The following is a 17,698-nucleotide window of genomic DNA, read 5'->3' on the forward strand; positions in this document are numbered from 1 at the left end:
GTGTATTTATGATGAGTGTTAGAGCGAGTCTGCAGAGGTGAAAGTTGACGCTGCTTTGTTGTCCACGTCTGTCATTCAGTCTTTCACCCGTTTGTATCGAACATATCTGTTTACATTTGCCTCCACACGTTTCATCATTATGGCCACATCACAGTTTTGTTAATCTTTTTGGTTTTCTTATGCTAATATACGTCATGTAGTTTTATTTCTGTTTAGTTCTTTTTTTGTGGCTTTGAATGATTTCTCCCCCTTCCTCCCCTACTTCACTGCGTCTCTCGTTCTGTCTGCTCAGTAAGTTTCCCTTCCCTTTTCCCATTTATTTGGGTTTTTCTAAGATGGAAACTGAACTGAAAGTTACTTTTTTTTTTCATTCCATACATGGCATTCAGACTAATACTAGCTGCAGTGTACTGTGGGTCTATATTAGCTTATTTATTGTATTCATGAAGTGACTGGCAAAACATTTGCTTTAAAATCTTCTCACTGAACACCATTTTTCGTTTTGAACCAAATTACGAAAGGTTAATTTGATACAGATACGAGAAGATAACTCCACAGCTGGCACTTATAACTCAACATGTCCCCAGCTCCTGGATACCATATAGCCCCAATGTGCAATTATGGCAGCAGCATCTGCTATTTGTTTGACTTTTTTAATCATCAACACTGTCAGTTGAAGTTTGTTGTTTGTTTTTGTTTGTTTGTAACTGTTTTGAATTCCCAAGTCTGAAAAAAGTGCCTGTTTATTTTCACCGTAAATAACGCATGGTTCTCTTCTGGGGAATCATAGTATGCCATATTCAGTCTGATTAAAGCTCTTAAACATGCTAAAGATTCCCCAAGTAGCCATTTATTTTGAGTTGACCGTTTAAAATGAAAGTACCCTCACAATTAACCTTGCATGTACAAAATCCCTTAAATGTCTGATCCAACTTTATTATAATGACTCCATTAGTCAAAGTACACACTGTACTGCCAATTAGAATGTTTAAGAGGCTCTGGTGTGGCCTGTGGTGACGTGAACTAGATTATAACACACACTTGGTTTTACTAACCGAGCAGAGCGTTCATAAAGAAGGGGATTTATATGGACTCTTTTAAAACTTGTTGTTGAGGGTGAAAAAGACAGTCCTGCATTTATTTGTATAATGAACACTGTCATTTTGTAATATATACGTGAGTCCGGTGCGTATTTTCAGTTTTTGTGTTTAATTCTGTCTGTTAGGTACACCCTGAGCACCTCCAATTCAGCCATCGCCGCTCTGCTGTGCGCCCTGTACCCACACTTTCCTGCTCACAGCACCGACAACCGGTGAGCACACACACACACACACACACACACACACACACACACACACACACACACACACACACACACACACACACACACACACACACACACACACACACACACACACACACTGTAATAACAAGACCTCGGTCAAATTGTGTATGTAGTTGCTTTATAAAGGAACATTTTGTTTATGTTTGATGCTGGCTGAAAGACATTTAAGATATTAACAAAATACTTCAGTCAGTCGATCAAGTTTTTCCTCAAAAGGTTATTCCTAAAACCTTTTTAAAAAACTAAAAGATATGATACAATTATTTATAAACTCGGCAGGTTTTTCAGTTGTTTTTGTAATAGTGAAACTTCCATCATGCAAAGATAATGACATGCCTGTTATTCTCTGAATGTGTTTCTGTGTCTTTCTTTTTTTTTCATTGAAAGATACTAAACTACTACTGTAGTCATTAGCATAGTGTTGATGTTGTGTGTCTGGCTGCAGCTACCACCTGCAGGCCCTGCGGCACCTGGCCGTTCTGGCTGCAGAGCCGCGGCTGCTGGTGCCCGTGGACGTGGACTCTCTGAAGCCCTGCTACGCCCTCTTAGAGGTCACCTACAAGGTACGTTGCAGCCTATCCTGAGATCCTTTAACCGTGTTTATTATTGCACTTTTAGCTGCAGCCAATATTTTAATGGCTTTTATGAATTGTCTTTTTTTATGTTTTTGTTTGTGGGTTTGTGTTGTTTTGAATTACCGTAATTTTCGGACTATAAGCCGCGCCTTTTTTCCCATTTTTCGACGCTGCGGCTTATATAACGGTGCGGCTAATCTATGGATTTCTACAGCTAACGGCCACCACCTTTAACTCTATGGGCTCTATGGTCGGTCCGCGCCCCCAGCTTTAAGCGGCGGGCTCCAGCAGGAAAAGCTGGAGGCCGGAAAAGAGTGAGACAGGTAGCGCGCTAAAGTAAAAGTGGAACCGAGAGTGGTACGAGAGACAGAACGAGAGCAAGACAGACAGACATTACGAGAGCGAGACAGTTTGTCCCCGTACCACTGGTTGAAAACCACTGCTGTAGATCACTGCCGGTACGTGCGCTGGGAGCGCACCGTTTAAGTCTGAAAGTTGAAAAGTTTGTGTGTCTGAAACGCTATGTGATACAGTACAGTTTACACAGCACATGTTCTGTAGCTACTATTGCACTAAATGCTAACACTTGAATACGTTATGCAAATATGCAACTTGTTTGTTGAAATGTTAATAAATGGGAGCTTCCTCAAACAGCCATCTCTTTCCCGACAATCCCCTCTGTGCACGAACCCTTACATATGGTAATTAAACATTAAAACACCTGCGGCTTATATTCAGGTGCGCCTTATAGTCCGAAAATTACGGTATGTTGTTTGAAATGCCTATGTGAAGCACTTTGAATTGCCTCTGTGTCTTAAAATGTTCTATACAAATAAACTAACCTTGAACCTTACGTTCTTCAGGTCACATTGACAGCTACACACAAATAGGGCTGCACAGTTAATTTAAATGTTATCATAATTGCAAAATGGATTAGTGCAATTTCCAAAATATGTGAAAAGAATCTGGAAAAAGTATTGTGGTACTGCAGAGAAGTCCTGGCCTACAAATGTTAATCTACAGACTTAATAAAAAATCCTTGTTTGGTAGAAAGCCTATTCAAAAATCACACCATGATTATTTTGAACATGTTTCTTAATGAAAATGTGTATGTAATGTGAACTGGTCATTCCCTCTTGTCCTTACAGTGCTTAAGTATAGAGCAATCCTTTTTAGCGTTGCTTCACCTCGGCAGTACCTTCAACATCCAAAATCTACAAGCTAACATGCCTGACTGAAGCCTTTGTTCCCTTGTTTAATACGTGTAGTGAAACATGACCAAACACTCAAGTAACATATTTTTCTCTATATGATGGCTTGCACTTCCTTCCTCTCTCTCTATATTGCTCTCTATCTCTGTCACACATGTTGTCAATATCTGCATTTCCTCTTGACAATCTTTTTGACATGCAACCACACACACGCTTACATGCCAACACAAACTGTAATGTAGTCGAGAGAAGAAAAACTTCCCGCCTTCATGCCAGAAATACTTTTCTGTTTTTCTATTTGCTAGCATTACTGCTGTCAGCTGGACAGCTTCCTCAAACTGGAGGTGTAATTGGTATATTTAGTTCAAGCAAAGACCAGCTCTTTACCTGTAACCTTCAATTAAGTTCACTCTTTATCGGAAAAAGTAAACTACCACTGCATAACAACTACACTGTGGCATCTCATCCACATGTATGCTTTACTTGTTGGGCAAAGCAGTAGATTTCTGTGTTTGAGTAGCTAACTTTTATCATTGTTTATGTGATTCCCAGTTGCTTCTTTTGAGCAGTCTTCTTTGGGATCGTAAATAAACACACATTGTACATGGGGAAAACATCTCCACATCATTAGTTACAAATAAAGAGGAAAATAAGAAATATATAATACAACAGAAATGAAATGGTTAATACATTGTTCAAAATAAATACATGACTAAAGGTGTTAACACTAAAACGATCCTAACTTGAATATATTTCACTTGCCGCCGTTTAGATAGCAGCGCACATCAAATGCATTTGTTAACAGATTACAATCTAAAGAAGCTCTGTAACAAACTCTCTTAACAAGCAATGTGTTTTCAGAAACATGCAGAGTAGTTTGCAGTAAGATAGTGGTCAGGAAAAGTCTTTAAAACGGTTTGCTCTGAAAAACGGCATCTTTTAAAATCCCAAAGCCCTCCAGTGGAACAAACGAGGAGTCATGGTGCCTCTTTGTGCCAGTTGGAGCCAATGTGGTTCAGACTTCCGGTTTTGCGTCTCCAAAGTGGCACAGTGTGTCCATTCATTCAGATCACGTGCGCTCTGTCACCACACTTTCCATATTTGGAGACTCTTTCATAAAAACAACCACCCGTTATAATGTTTGACCAGAAAACGAGACGGTTAAATAAGAACTAGATGTTTTTCCATGTATTCGATATTTGTACCCTGCAATTATTATCCTCCAGTCTACGTGAAGTGCATCAGCTTTTAAAACATGTACTTTCAACAGCAATTGCTGCAATACTGTAGCTGTGCCTCAACAGATGCAGTAAATAGCTCCTGAATTACAGGAGCAGTCATTTCTACATTTCCCTCAGTGAGGTTTTCATGCTGCTTTTTTTAGATGAGGCTATTTGAGAAATCTGTTTTTGTTTTTAGAAGCACTGCGAGGTTCTGCTGCTTGAAGTTTTGTAGTTGTGAAGTATTTTAGATTTTAAGCCATACTGAATACCTTTTATGTTTTTCACAATACTTCTTTAATGTTTGAGTAAACAATCATCCACGTGGCTGTGCTTAAAGTAAAATGTCTGACCTTTAGAGAAAATGGGAAACACCGAAAATAGTCAAACTGTTTCTAAACCAATGGGAGAATGGGTGGAGTTTTATTGGAGGCCTGTGACTGTAAGTTTGCCAATATAAATCCCAGATCATGTGGAAACATATTTTAGAGGAAAGTGAATTAGCAGCACCTCCAGGTTTATGCCATTTTTGTGACAGATACAGAGATAACAGGAAATGAGGGGGAGATAAATATGCAAAAGACATCCCAGGATAATCTCAAGCTGAGGAAGTCAGGACCACCTCTGAGAGCATGCCTCACCTCAATTTAATTCATATCTGAAAGCTCAGAGTGACACTGTGAACATCATCAGTGCTTACGTCACTGCTTGTGTGAACGAAATGCAAATAAAGTATACATGTTAAGCTATTGAGGTGTGTGTTTGTATCTACTGTGTAACAGCAGGACCATGTCCAGAATGGACATTAAAGACAGTTCGACTCAATCTGAATGAAATTGAATGAAAACATCTTTACATCAATGAAGTTCTGTTTATCTAGAGTCTGTTTTTGGCCTCCAGCTATTCTGTTTTCCTGCTTCTTAAACAAAATCTCTTTTACTCTTTCATTGATAAAGTACAAAAGCAATACTCACAGCATGGCTATATAGGGTAAGGCAATGCCACATGAAGCCACACTGGGTATCAGTCCAGCTTTGATGCAATGATGCCATTTTCTATTGTTTTAGGAGACAAAGTGGTACGACGAGACGACTGTAGAACTGATGGCTCCCACCATGCTTCCTGAGCTGCACCTCCTCAAAAAGGTAAATCCTGAGAACAACAGAGTCTAGTAGAAACGACACCGTTCAGTGTAGCTCCCTCTCTACTGAGGACTAGCTATGTGACATGAATGAAGGATATTGATAAACGCGAAAAAAATATAAACGGCATGAATCACTTAATCACTCAAATGGTTTAAACAATTAGTTTTTAAATTATTTTATTTTCTGATGTGTGTGTTCATTTCTTTATTGCAGGTAAAGGTAAAGGGGCCGAGATACTGGGAACTGTCTGTGGACCTCAGCAAAGAAACACAGCATCTAAAGTAAGTATAGAGGGATTCAACAGTGCTTGCATCTAATCAGTCAAATAAAAACCACTAAATAGAGAGTGTGTGAAAATGTCTCGGGACCCACTTCATCTTTTTGTGCCACAGATTGATGAGCAGAATCCCGGGGGAAGCTTTGATCTCATGTTTTGACCAATGAGTCGTCAGATGTAAAAGTCAACCTCTCTCTGAATACTTACCTCTCCCTCAGGTCCATCCTGTGCAGAGATGGCGTGTTGTACGTGAAGCTGCGGGCCGGACAGCTGCCCTACAAGGACGACCCTCAGGGCTGGAAGAGCCTGCTGGCTTCAACCGTCAACCACCGCAACTCTGGAGTCAGAGCGTTCAAGGTACACACATGGATATCACATGCCCAATATCAGTAGAGTCCATTTAGTTTTTGTAGTGCTATGAGGATATAACTGGGATTCATATCGTATTTTCCTCTGTGTGTCTATTATTGTGTCTTAGTAGGGGCTTTATATTTAATACGTCCAGTTGTAGATGTTGTCACGCCGTGACTCAAGGACGGACAAAAGAAGGAAACCACACATGATTCATTTCCAATTAAAGTACATTTACTTAAAGGGGACCTATCATGCAAAATGCACTTTTTGATGTCATTTATACATAAACATGTGTCCCCGGTGTGTCAGGGAACTCACGCAGCGTCAGAAAATGAAACCCTCTCTCTTCTCCTCCGTACCCAAATCTCTAAAAACGGGGCTACAACGGAGTTTATCCAGATTTGCGTCCGATATGACGTAATATCTGAAATGTGGACCCACGGGCCTATCAGAAACGTTGCTATCAGAAACAATGCCCGACTGTTTTGGACGTAATATGGTCGGTGTTTACATTAGCATCGCTAACACTCAGAGCTAACCTGTACTGGAGAGCATGTGTGTGAAGAAGCAGGAAATAAAAAGGAACTCACCTTGTGGTATAACCGGCAAGAGAGAAAGCCTTTGAGCTCCAAACTGTTTCAGAGATAATCCTTGATAATCCATGATATGGTGTTTCATCACGGCAGTATTTGCAGTTAGAATCTCCCGTATGAGCTCAGCCCCCTCCTTTTTATTTTATTTAACAATTTATTTTATTTTTTAAAGCTTTATACCCCAAATCAGCACTTTTGAAACAGGAAGTGAAATGGAGGGATATGAGCTTTAATTTTACATGTATATGCTTTATTATACTATACTATAATAATACAGATAATTAATTAATTATATCAAAACTATACAAACCTGAATTCCTGTGACGGCCGTCACAATGTTCTGACACATTTTCAGAATAGATTACATCGAACAGTTTATCACTGACAATGTGAATAGTTTCTTCACGTGTCGTTGATGTCAAACAAACTACAGGTCTGAAATGCCCTTAGTTTTGCCTTTCATATACCTGGGTTTGAGAGACATTTAAAAACCTAAATCTGCAGTAATAACCAGCTATAAAAAGACGTGAGTTGAACTGAACTGAGCCCCTCTCCAGTGGCTGGATGTGTCCGGTGTTGGCAGGTTGTCACTACATGTAACGCAGACCGCTGTGTGTTTGACAGATTATTACTGGTTTCCTGATGTCCTCAGTGTGAGCTGTCAATACACTTGCTGGTCTGCAGGGATACCAACAAAACATTACTGTTTTATTCCTGTCTTTGTCTGTGTCCTTCTCCCCTTTCTCTTTTTGTTTTTATGCATTCATTCTTCAGTGTCTTGACCAACTTTTCTGGCACCCTTTTCTTCCCTACCTTCCTCTTTTGTAACCTTCCTTGCTTCTCTATACTTTATTCATGTGCTGTCTCATTAAAATAATTGTGAAATGTTCTTATGTGTGTTTCTGCAGCCTGAAGCCATCTCTACGTTCACCTCAGAGCCGGCCTTGGTCTCATTTGCAGAGTTCTTCTGTAAAACATCTGAAGAAATAAAACAAGTGAGTTGTACACACAAATAGCCGCTTTCACACCAAGTACTTTGCCGTACTTAGTTCTCAGCACTTAGTTCCCAGCACTTAGTACCCCCATGGAACTAAGAACAGATCGCGTTCACACCGGAATAAGTTCCCTGAGGGAAGATTACACAAATGAAGCCGCTGACGTCACTTCTTCTTCTTCTGCTTTGGGTTTACTGGCAGGCCGGAAACAACTTCACGCCGTATAGTGCCACCCGAAGTCTCCGGCCGGAAGTCCCCAGAGTTTGGGACTGGCTTCAGTAGAAGCTGCTAGGACTCCCAGCAGCTTCTACTGAAGCCAGTCCCCGGAGTTGGGGACTGGCTTCCGACTAAATCGCCAGAAAGCCGACACCTCCTCATCTCCACCGCTCCCATGTTTTTTTTTGTGTTGCCATAAATTAGTCTCTCTCCCAGCCAATCAGAAATTTGAACTTTTTACCACCTCTCTAGCAGGCCCTAAAAAGGGGGTAAAAGTTATCATGAACTAAGTTCTCTTTTTGGTGTGAACGCAAAATCCCGGGAACTATCGGAACTAAACGGGAAAAGTACTCCGGTGTGAAAGCGCCTCAGATGTAGCTGAGGCCACTGTTGCTCCTTGATTGCATGCCATCTGCTATTTGAGTTTCCATATCGTTTTGTAAAAGCTAATGAAGTAAGAGATTACAGTTGTCTCTGGGTTAGCTAACTAGTTTCACCTGTGTCTGTGGTGTTGATGGAGATCTTGAAAATATCCTGACAAAGACATTTAAACATGACTTAAATGGCCCACAAAAAAAACATGTCGATAAAAAAAAAGAAGATGAATGAGGAAAGAAATCTCTGATATGCAGCTGCCTTAAAAGGCTTGGAAACTTCAAATGAAATGAATTTAAATGTAGAACACTGAGAGCAGTCACCAAAGGTTTTTATGCTGCAGGATGTCAGATGTTTCAGCCTTTAACACAAATGACGATATATAGCACATGTGATTCACTGAGAAAAGAATTTTAAATAGATTGTATAGATTGTCTTGAACAAATGCTCACTTTGCTTATTAATCACTTGACTCTTATTTTCCGAGTTAAGAGGCGGCTTCAGGTCGATTAGTTGGATTGCACATAGTTCCCTGGTTTCAGATTGAAGATTGAAATGGAAAAGCATGACTCATTCTGTAGAGTAACATTCGGTAATTTAATGACATGGCAATTTTCAGTCCTTCAGTTTCATTCAGAAAACCTTTAATGTCATTTGAAGTCATTCATTTTGTATATAGGAAGCCTGTTTAGAAAAAAACTGAAGATGAAATGCACTTTCTGGTACGTCAGTAGTTCTTGAACTTAAATGCCAAACATTTCCTGAAATTTGAACTCTTGCTCACAAATGAGGAAAAAGTTATATTTTGGCTGCTTTTTTGCAAATCCCTTATGAGGTAAGTTATCTGATTAACAGCATGTGAGCTCAAATGGAGAGGTGCAAACTGTTTCCAACATCAACCATCATCCAACATTCAAACTGTTACACACCAAGACAAGCTACAATATCCCTAAAATAACTATAAACTATAGGTTCAAATCAAATATAAATGAGTTTGGCATATGAGATTCTAGGAACTGTTTTTTTTTATATTACTTTTATACGTTTTGAACCGTCACCTAACCTGTGTGTGTCATGTTTGCAGAGAGATGATACTCTCGTGTTGTTCTCGGCGATGCTGTACGAATGTGTCACGCAGGAATGTCCGGAGATGCTGCCCACCTATATTGCTATTGAGCAGGTAACACACACACACACACACACACACACACACACACACACACACACACACACACACATACGCACACACACACACACACACACACATACACACACACACACACACACACACACACACACACACACACACACACACACACACGCAAATATGTAAACTTTACTTTAAACAATCTTGCCATTTTTAGTACATAACTTCACCAAGCAATAATAACTTGACGAACAATTGTTAGTTAAAGGGGGAGTTCACGTTTTTTGGTTGTCGGTCTTCAAAAATTGATTCACAAACCGCAGTGGAATGAACTGAAATCATTTGAAAATCTTCTATGCTTTAAAGAATGATAGAACAAAATGTAAAAACGCTTGCAATTTAGGGATTAAAGATTTTGTGAAGTGTCAAGCATGACAAGCTGTTTGCTGGTTGCTATTGTGTTTCATTGTTGCCTATCTCTACACCAGAACTTATACAAAACTTTCACCAAGAGAAAAATGCAGCTGTAACGTTCCTAAAGCTGGAGTTATGCTTCTGAGGAAATGTTTCCAGATGTCTTTTTTTGCGAACCTACACAACTGAAACACAATTCTGATCAGGTTGAGATACATGTGATGAGTCATACAGTCCACTTTAGAGAAGCCTACATTTGTACTATTTTTAATCATAGGAAGGATCTTAACATCAACCCAAACAATTATTTTGCAGTAAAGTTTTCTTTTTACAAACCCATCCAATTCAAAAACTAGACATGAAAACATATGATTATGATTTCTACCTCGGGTATCTCCACTTTTCGGGGCCTCAGTTCCTCTAATTACGGATGTTGACAACCTTTGGGCTCGCTCATGTGAGATATCTTGTGATAAAAATCTATTCTGCGTTCGCTTCATGGCTCAGTGGGTAAGACTAGCTGTCCATGAGGTGGGGCTGAATCCGGGGCCTGCAGTCCTTTAACACATATCATCCCCTCTATCTCAACCTCATGACTCACTTTAAATGCTAAACTGTCCAAAACCATTTCCCTTCTTCCCATGTGCCGGTACGTTACCCTGTGCTCGCTGCTGTCTCCCAGGCGGTGGGGGCTCTGCGTCGGAGGGATCTGCTCCAGACCTTCCCCCTGTGGCAGATGCGTCTGGTGGTGGAGCTGTGGGACAGCCGGGTGCAGCGGGGGCCCAACAACCGCCACGACGCGCTGCTCACCTCCGAGTTCCTGCCCGTCATGAAGAACATGGTGGATGTGTCACTGGACAGCTGGCTCAAAGGTGAGGTGTGTGTGTGTGTGTGTGTGTGTGTGTGTGTGTGTGTGTGTGTGTGTGTGTGTGTGTGTGTGTGTGTGTGTGTGTGTGTGTGTGTGTGTGTGTGTGTGTGTGTGTGTGTGTGTGTGTGTGTGTGTGTGTGTGTGTGTGTGTGTGTGTGTGTGTGTGTGTGTGTGTGTGTGTGTGTGTGTGTGTGTGTGTGTGTGTGTGTGTGTGTGTGTGTGTGTGTGTGTGTGTGTGTGTGACCTGCTCAATAGCAATATAGGTGGGCAGCATCTCCGGACATTCCTGCGTTCTGGGGCAGCATAGACAGGTATTTTCTGTGTTAGAGTTTTACTCGCTACAGGGTGTACTTTGAGGGTTTGAGACTCTGTAGACCGTTTACATGCAGAGAAAGCTACATAACACACAAGGGGACGGGTAATAACCAGGAAAGCATGACATGGGACCTTTAAAGGTCAATTAGGTCAGGGAGTTAAAGTCCCTCTACAGGAAACCTGCGTGAGCTGAAAGAGTCACAACAAGTGAGAAAGCCTTCCTCAAACTGTTCACAGCTCATATAAATGTTGATCAGACGAGCGAGAGCACTCATTTCTTCATATGTGCCAACGTTAACTAAAGGAATTCACATATTGGGAGTGGAGAAAACGAATCGTTGACTATGTGTTTCAGCTGGATTTCCTGTGAAGGGTGTGGCACGATAATGACTGACAGACTGTGTATCACTCCAACAAACACACATTCCATACCTTATTTGCGTGCACACACACACATGCACACACACACACACACACACACACAAACAGACACCCACACACTTACAATAATAAATGCACACTGAGAGGCGTGGGAAACAGGTGACTGCTGTCATGGTAACAGTTCAAACATGCCTTTACTTTCATGTCTCATGAAGCCTTTGGCAGACATTTCAAAGGAAAAACAAACTAGCAACTCGCTTGACATCAACTTTCAGGAATGTTGCTTTTGACTGGAAGTCACACATGATGAAATAGGTTTTCTGATACAATCCTGTTTTGTAGGATTTTTTGTTTCTACTAGGTTCCATTTGTCTTTCTCAGAGAACTATCCTAAGGGATGCAGTTTAGAGGAGTTTTAGTTGATATGGTTTTAAAATGATGTAATGTTCCAGTTTGTGTTTAAAAAATAGTTTATTATTTACTGTCTTTATTTTGGTTTCTATTTAAAATCCAAATGAATTCAGATGAGGCATTATAAATGTCCCCCTGTGCACAGATTGTATTTACTGGCCAACAGTGATGTGAGCAAACGTGTTTGATCAAATGTTTTTACATCTCACACCCTTTTTTTTTTTTCAATCAAAAACCTGCTTTTAAATGTGTCTTTCATTTGTATCCCGTTTAAAAAAGACATTCATATATTTAAATCCCACCTTTAGGTACACCTGATAAAACATTGTGTGCCTTGTTTGTGTTTCCTAGAGAACAGCTCAGTGTTGAGGTCCTACATGAGGGGCGAGGCCCTCCCTCAGAACGGGCAGTCCATGTCGCTGGCCTGCTTCCTTGTGTACCGCTCCATCCCCTGCCTCAGGAACACACACACTCAGCTGGAGAGTAAGACACACTCGCTCCTCTCACTGAACCTCACCTGAGTGCATGTTAACACGTCCGGTTCACACGGCAGCAGGAATAAAAGCTCTCTTCAACTCCTGCTGCTGTTAGCTTACTCAGTGGTGAAAGTAACCAAAGGTATTCCATTTCATTTTAATAATAATAATACGTTTATTTATTATAGCAGCTTTAACAGAAATAGAATTCACAAAGTGCTTCACAAGTAAGAACAAAAGTAAAAATGAAGAGCACAGAAATATGAATACAATAACCGCATGAGGCAGAAATGTAAGGTCAACATAAAAACAAAACACGGACCACGTGGAGTCCTGAAAGGAACAGACATAAGAACAGAACACATCCCACACAGTTCAAGTCGACACAAAAGCCAAAAAGATGGGTCTTCAGTAGTTTTCTAAAAGCTTCTACAGAGACTGCAGGTGGAGAGAGTTCCACAGTGTTGTTAAGAGTTTCACTACAATTTGATGGTACTTGCACTTTACATAAGTATTTCTACTTTATGCTGCTTTATACTTTATACTAGGGCTGTCAGTCGATTCAAATATTTCATGGCGATTAATCGCATGATGTCCATAGTTAATCGCGATTAATCGCACCTTTCTTATCTGTTCTAAATGCACCTTAGAGGAATATATTTTTCAAGTTTTTAATACTCTTATCAACATAAGAGTGGACAAATATGCTTTATGCAAATGTTTGTTTATTATCATTGGAACAATGATAAATATTCTCCTGAATATTCTCAACACAACAACCTGGAACCTCTCTCTCTCTCTCTCTCTCTCTCTTCACTCTCTCCCAACCCTGTGTACTTCTCTGCACTGAGCCAGTTGCTCAAACAGACAAGCCTGTTTACAGTTGACGGCGAAATGCCGCTCTTCTGTCTTCATAACAGTCAAAGCATGAGACTGAAGTTCCCACTGTGGGTCAAAATAAAGCGCTGTGATGTGCAGTCGACACGTTGGATGCGATCCGAATGATCTAACGCAGCCCCTCGTCCTCCACAATGTTAAGCTGTAGCCACCCATTTAGCTATCGCTGCGAGCGGCAGGAGCGGGGCTGTCAGCATCAGCTGTGTGCTGGGCTTGCTTTTTAAAACACCTTTTTTATCCATATCTCTCGCTAGAGTCTCCCACCATCCAACTAACAACAACAACAACGTCAAGCCTTTGGGCTCTGAAACTACGGGGCGGGCCGAGGACAAATACACATGCATTAATCACACGTTCAAATAATTAGTGGCGTTAAAAAGAAATTGCGTTATTAATGCGTTTCCTCTCTCGTCTCTCGTCTCTCCTCTCTCCTCTCTCCTCTCTCCTCTCTCCTCTCCTCTCTCCTCTCTCCTCAGGCTGCAGCTCTCTGGGAGATTTGTTGTCTCGTAGCAGCCAGTTGAGGATCCCTCTCAGAGATCTACTGCGACTGGTTCCCGTCCTGCTGGGCTCTGCCTCCGGAGCATTCCCTCAGCAAGCATTTTGATCCGATGCTAGTCACCTGGCTAGCTAGCTCTCACAGGTGCTCTTCGTAACCTTACGTTCCCACTGCGAGCACAGGTAGGATCTGATTTCTGTAACACCTGCGAGTGTGTGCAGGAAGGGGAACAACGTAACGGCTGTCCTGCCTCTGAGATGAACTGTTTGGAAAACACAGACTTTGTTTCCTTCTCAGTCACTAATTAGTCGAGTTTTGTAAAATAATGTTGCTATTTAGTTAGTTTTTTACAGCATGAAGACATTAGGCTGCAGTAATGATGCAGCACATGTGCCATTTCTTTGGTACAACAAATCCAGTACCGTGACTTTTTTTAGATGGGTGCCTCTTCCTCGATGTTCCAACAGAAAACACATTTCCTCCACCGCCAAACAAGGACAGAAAGGACCGGTCAGTGCACGATGGAAGGATTCGCCTGTAGTTGTATCGATGTTGCCTTTGAGCTCAGGCCACTGTGTTCTGTCGACGAGACGACAGGGGCTATCAAATAAAAAAGTACTTGCACACTTGATGTTACTGTGAGTAATTATGTGTCTACATTTCCCAGTCAGCCAGTTCTGGTGCTGATCAGGACCACTTCCTTTTTGTTTTACTCATAGTATTACGGCTTAGTTGAATTACACTACTTTAGCTGAAACTGCTTAGGCTTCTTAAAGCGTCGTCCATCAGGTCTTTAGTATTTTACACATATGTCGTTGTGGTTACGATCAAAATTCACTTGGTTTTCTGGGTGGTTCCCTGCATTAAGGGATTCCCCTGATCTCCTGTAATAAAACACTTTTTTTTAAAGACGGAATATACTCTTTTGCACTTAGTGGTACAAAAGTTGTCTTTCATTGCGTTTGTGTTTTTGCCAAACAAACCAAATAACACCTTTACATTGCTTTGTGCTTTGCTGACAGCTCTGATCATCTAGCCTGTAATGAAGCTGCTTGCCTCTAATGTTGCATGTTATTTAGGCAAAAAGTAATACAACGAGAAACCAAGTTCAAGAAAATCACAATGAACAAATACTTATTTTAGCAAGTGTCCAAAATACGCTTATTCAAACCACTTAACCTAAAATGGTGAGGACTGCAAAAAACGCAGACAAATATTATAAGAGTTTGTAAAAAAACGGGTAAAGACTGCTTCTGTTATGTGCAGGAAAGATTACAAATGTTACCGATGGGAATAATCTGACATTTAAACGTATAGCATTTAGAAAGTCCCAAAAATCCAGTCACACAGCAGGACACATGCACACAGCTTGTAATGTGATATAGTCCACAGGGGCAGGGTGCTTTCTTGAATACATTTGCACAGTTATGGGAGACTGTTGAATTTTCTCATGCAGCTGGACCTCAATGATGTGTTCAGCCAACAAATATGAAACCCAAGAATGTGGGACTTTCCTGCTGGTGCATGAACGCAGCATAAGGGCCTATAACATGGAGACAGTTGCTATAATTCTGAATAAGGGGATCCCACAGTGTCACATTTGGAATGCCTTTCACTTTTAAAATCGTCGAAAGGTCTTGGATTTTGATGCCTAACTGTTTGGAAACCTTAATCTCATGTAGTTAGCGCGTGGGAGGATATACAGGGTGTGTTTGCACCGAGTCTTTGATGTTTTCTAAACAACAGCTCTGAGGACATTCCAGAACAAATGGTAAACACAAGAACAAACAAGCAAAACACACCCTCCGCACAGAGCTGCAACACACAGAGCTGCTCCTCACACTCACATCAACGTCATTCAATTAGCACTTTAATTTTTTTTTGACCGTAAAGTTAGATAGTGTCAGAGTTGATTAAAGTAACTCATAGCCAAGGCCATCATTATTATGAATGGTAGTCAGTGGTTAGCTGCACAAAAGCAGGATATAGTGATGTCTTTTCTATCTGTCGTTAGTCTTCTCTACCTCATATACCGGGGATCATTTCTCTGGTTTTTGGGCCGAACAAATCACAGGATTTGAAGCATCTGTTAAACTCTGGTGTTTAAATGTGGGCGGACTAGCATTTTCATTGTGCTTTTTGCTGAGCAAAGTGTTAAAAAAAGCCTTCTCAACGTTTTTTCTCAGCATTTGAAGTAGGAAAATCCCTTATAATATCCCCCAGACATGACACATACTTTTTTATAGTTTGAAATACTTTTTTTGAGACCTGACTGGTTGTTCTTTATTTTCACTTTGCCACAAAAGCACATTTTGTAGTTATTTTGTATATCTAAGTACTTCCTGGCTTTTAATTACCACATCAGTTATTATGGTGGAAATTGACCTGAGCAATAATACTTTATTGTGTCAGCCCTGTTGTGCTCTTACTTTGTGGATATTTTTACTGGTTGTGTGTGACAATGGAAGTTTATGCAATCTTTTTTCTTGAGCGCTAATAACGTTTACATTTTTAGAATCATTGCCAACAACAGATCCTGGAGTGATTGAAAAAGCGATGGGGGAAATGACCCTCTTTCTCAGTAAAGTCAAAAGTAACTTGACTGAAAATGTTCTCGAAAAACAGTCAACTCTAGAAAACTCACATTTAACAGTCTCGTTTCTGCTCCAACAGTGGTACAAGTGAGATGCATGAACTGAAAACACTATTGAAGCTTTTAAGACAGACATGGAGGTCATCCAAACCAGAACACCACGAGGCAGCAACCTCTCAATCACAAGGTAGCCACGGTCTGATGCATTCACTGCTCTATTGTGTGCTATACTCCAAATGGCCAATGGACACCATGACCAAATCAAGGGTAATCTATATAGTCCAATATCACAAAACATGTTTGTCTCAGTGGGTTTAACAGATTAACAACAAACAACATTGTAAACAATATGAGGTATGAAGAAGACTGGAAAATAGCTATCAAGACAAAAAACTCTTAATGAAAATGTTTAATAAAGTTCATAAATCAGTTCAGAAGTAGGGTCAGCTGGGCATTTGAAAGAAAATGCAGCTTCAAAGCACTTTGCGCTGGCTTCACTTGCAGGTTAATCATCATATTTACCTCAGGACACATGTCGTAGTCCATAGTCCAATATATACAACATAATGTTGACTTTAGACTGTGTGTGTTGACTGACAATGCACTACATGTTGCCCTTCCTCTGCTGGATGTCTAACTTGGAAACTGAGCTAACATGTTAAAGTTATTAAAGTCCATTTCGTGTTTCTTTAGCTTGTTCTGCTGCGCCTAAAAGATGAGATCAAGATTAGATGTAGCTTTAATGCTCCAAAACGAAAGACTGGTAAATACTATTAAACATTAAACGGCAAAAGATGAATAAGATAAAAAGTTTACTTGAACATGTTCTGCATTAAAGTAGTTATTAGATACAAATCTTATCATTCGGCCCCCTGTCACCACAACAGGCCTCGCTTCTCTCTGGTGCCAACATGCCACACACAGAGTTTACCACACTTCAATCTCCAGTGTAATTTGTAAGATAACCAAGCCTTGGGCGTCTTGCTGTGTTTAACTCGCTGTGTGTGTGGTTTCCTGGAAACACTTTGCGCTTTCAGTCAACACGTTCTAAAAAACATTCCAGGGAAAATGTCACATGAACTGTAAACGCAGAGTCCAGGTCAACAGGAACTGGATTAGCTTGCAGGCGTCTCTGTTTGTCTTTAAGACGTTTAAAGTCAAAGTCAGGTGGTTTTAAAGACCAGGGGCCGTATTCACAAAGCATTTTATCTTATCGCTAGGAGTGCTCCTAACTCGCGCTAAAACATTTTACGTAGGAGTTTCTCCTAAATTCGCCAGTTAGGAGCTACTTTTAGCCCTAAGATCCTTTGTGAATACGGCTCCTGGACTCTCCACTGAAAGCCTGTTTAAAAGACTCTTCAATATTTACTTCTGTTTCATTGAAAGAAATGATC

General features: G+C 40.7%; 1 protein-coding gene across 2 annotated transcripts in view; it reads left to right on the forward strand.

Annotated features, from left to right (window-relative positions):
* The window catches only part of anapc1 (anaphase promoting complex subunit 1), a 66,670-nt gene extending 52,328 nt beyond the window's left edge, over positions 1 to 14,342 (forward strand). For both annotated transcript variants that reach the window (XM_079688781.1, XM_079688782.1), the window contains exons 44-53: positions 1,226 to 1,312; positions 1,791 to 1,908; positions 5,419 to 5,496; positions 5,710 to 5,777; positions 5,992 to 6,130; positions 7,629 to 7,715; positions 9,391 to 9,486; positions 10,550 to 10,739; positions 12,194 to 12,325; positions 13,692 to 14,342. In XM_079688781.1, the coding sequence (XP_079544907.1) occupies positions 1,226 to 1,312; positions 1,791 to 1,908; positions 5,419 to 5,496; positions 5,710 to 5,777; positions 5,992 to 6,130; positions 7,629 to 7,715; positions 9,391 to 9,486; positions 10,550 to 10,739; positions 12,194 to 12,325; positions 13,692 to 13,819 (1,123 nt within the window). In that variant the 3' untranslated portion in view covers positions 13,820 to 14,342. The remainder of the gene's footprint in view (positions 1 to 1,225; positions 1,313 to 1,790; positions 1,909 to 5,418; positions 5,497 to 5,709; positions 5,778 to 5,991; positions 6,131 to 7,628; positions 7,716 to 9,390; positions 9,487 to 10,549; positions 10,740 to 12,193; positions 12,326 to 13,691) is intronic.
* Positions 14,343 to 17,698: the final 3,356 nt, after the last annotated feature.

Source organism: Notothenia rossii (assembly GCF_949606895.1).
Source record: "Notothenia rossii genome assembly, chromosome: 6".
Classification (NCBI taxonomy): domain Eukaryota; kingdom Metazoa; phylum Chordata; class Actinopteri; order Perciformes; family Nototheniidae; genus Notothenia; species Notothenia rossii.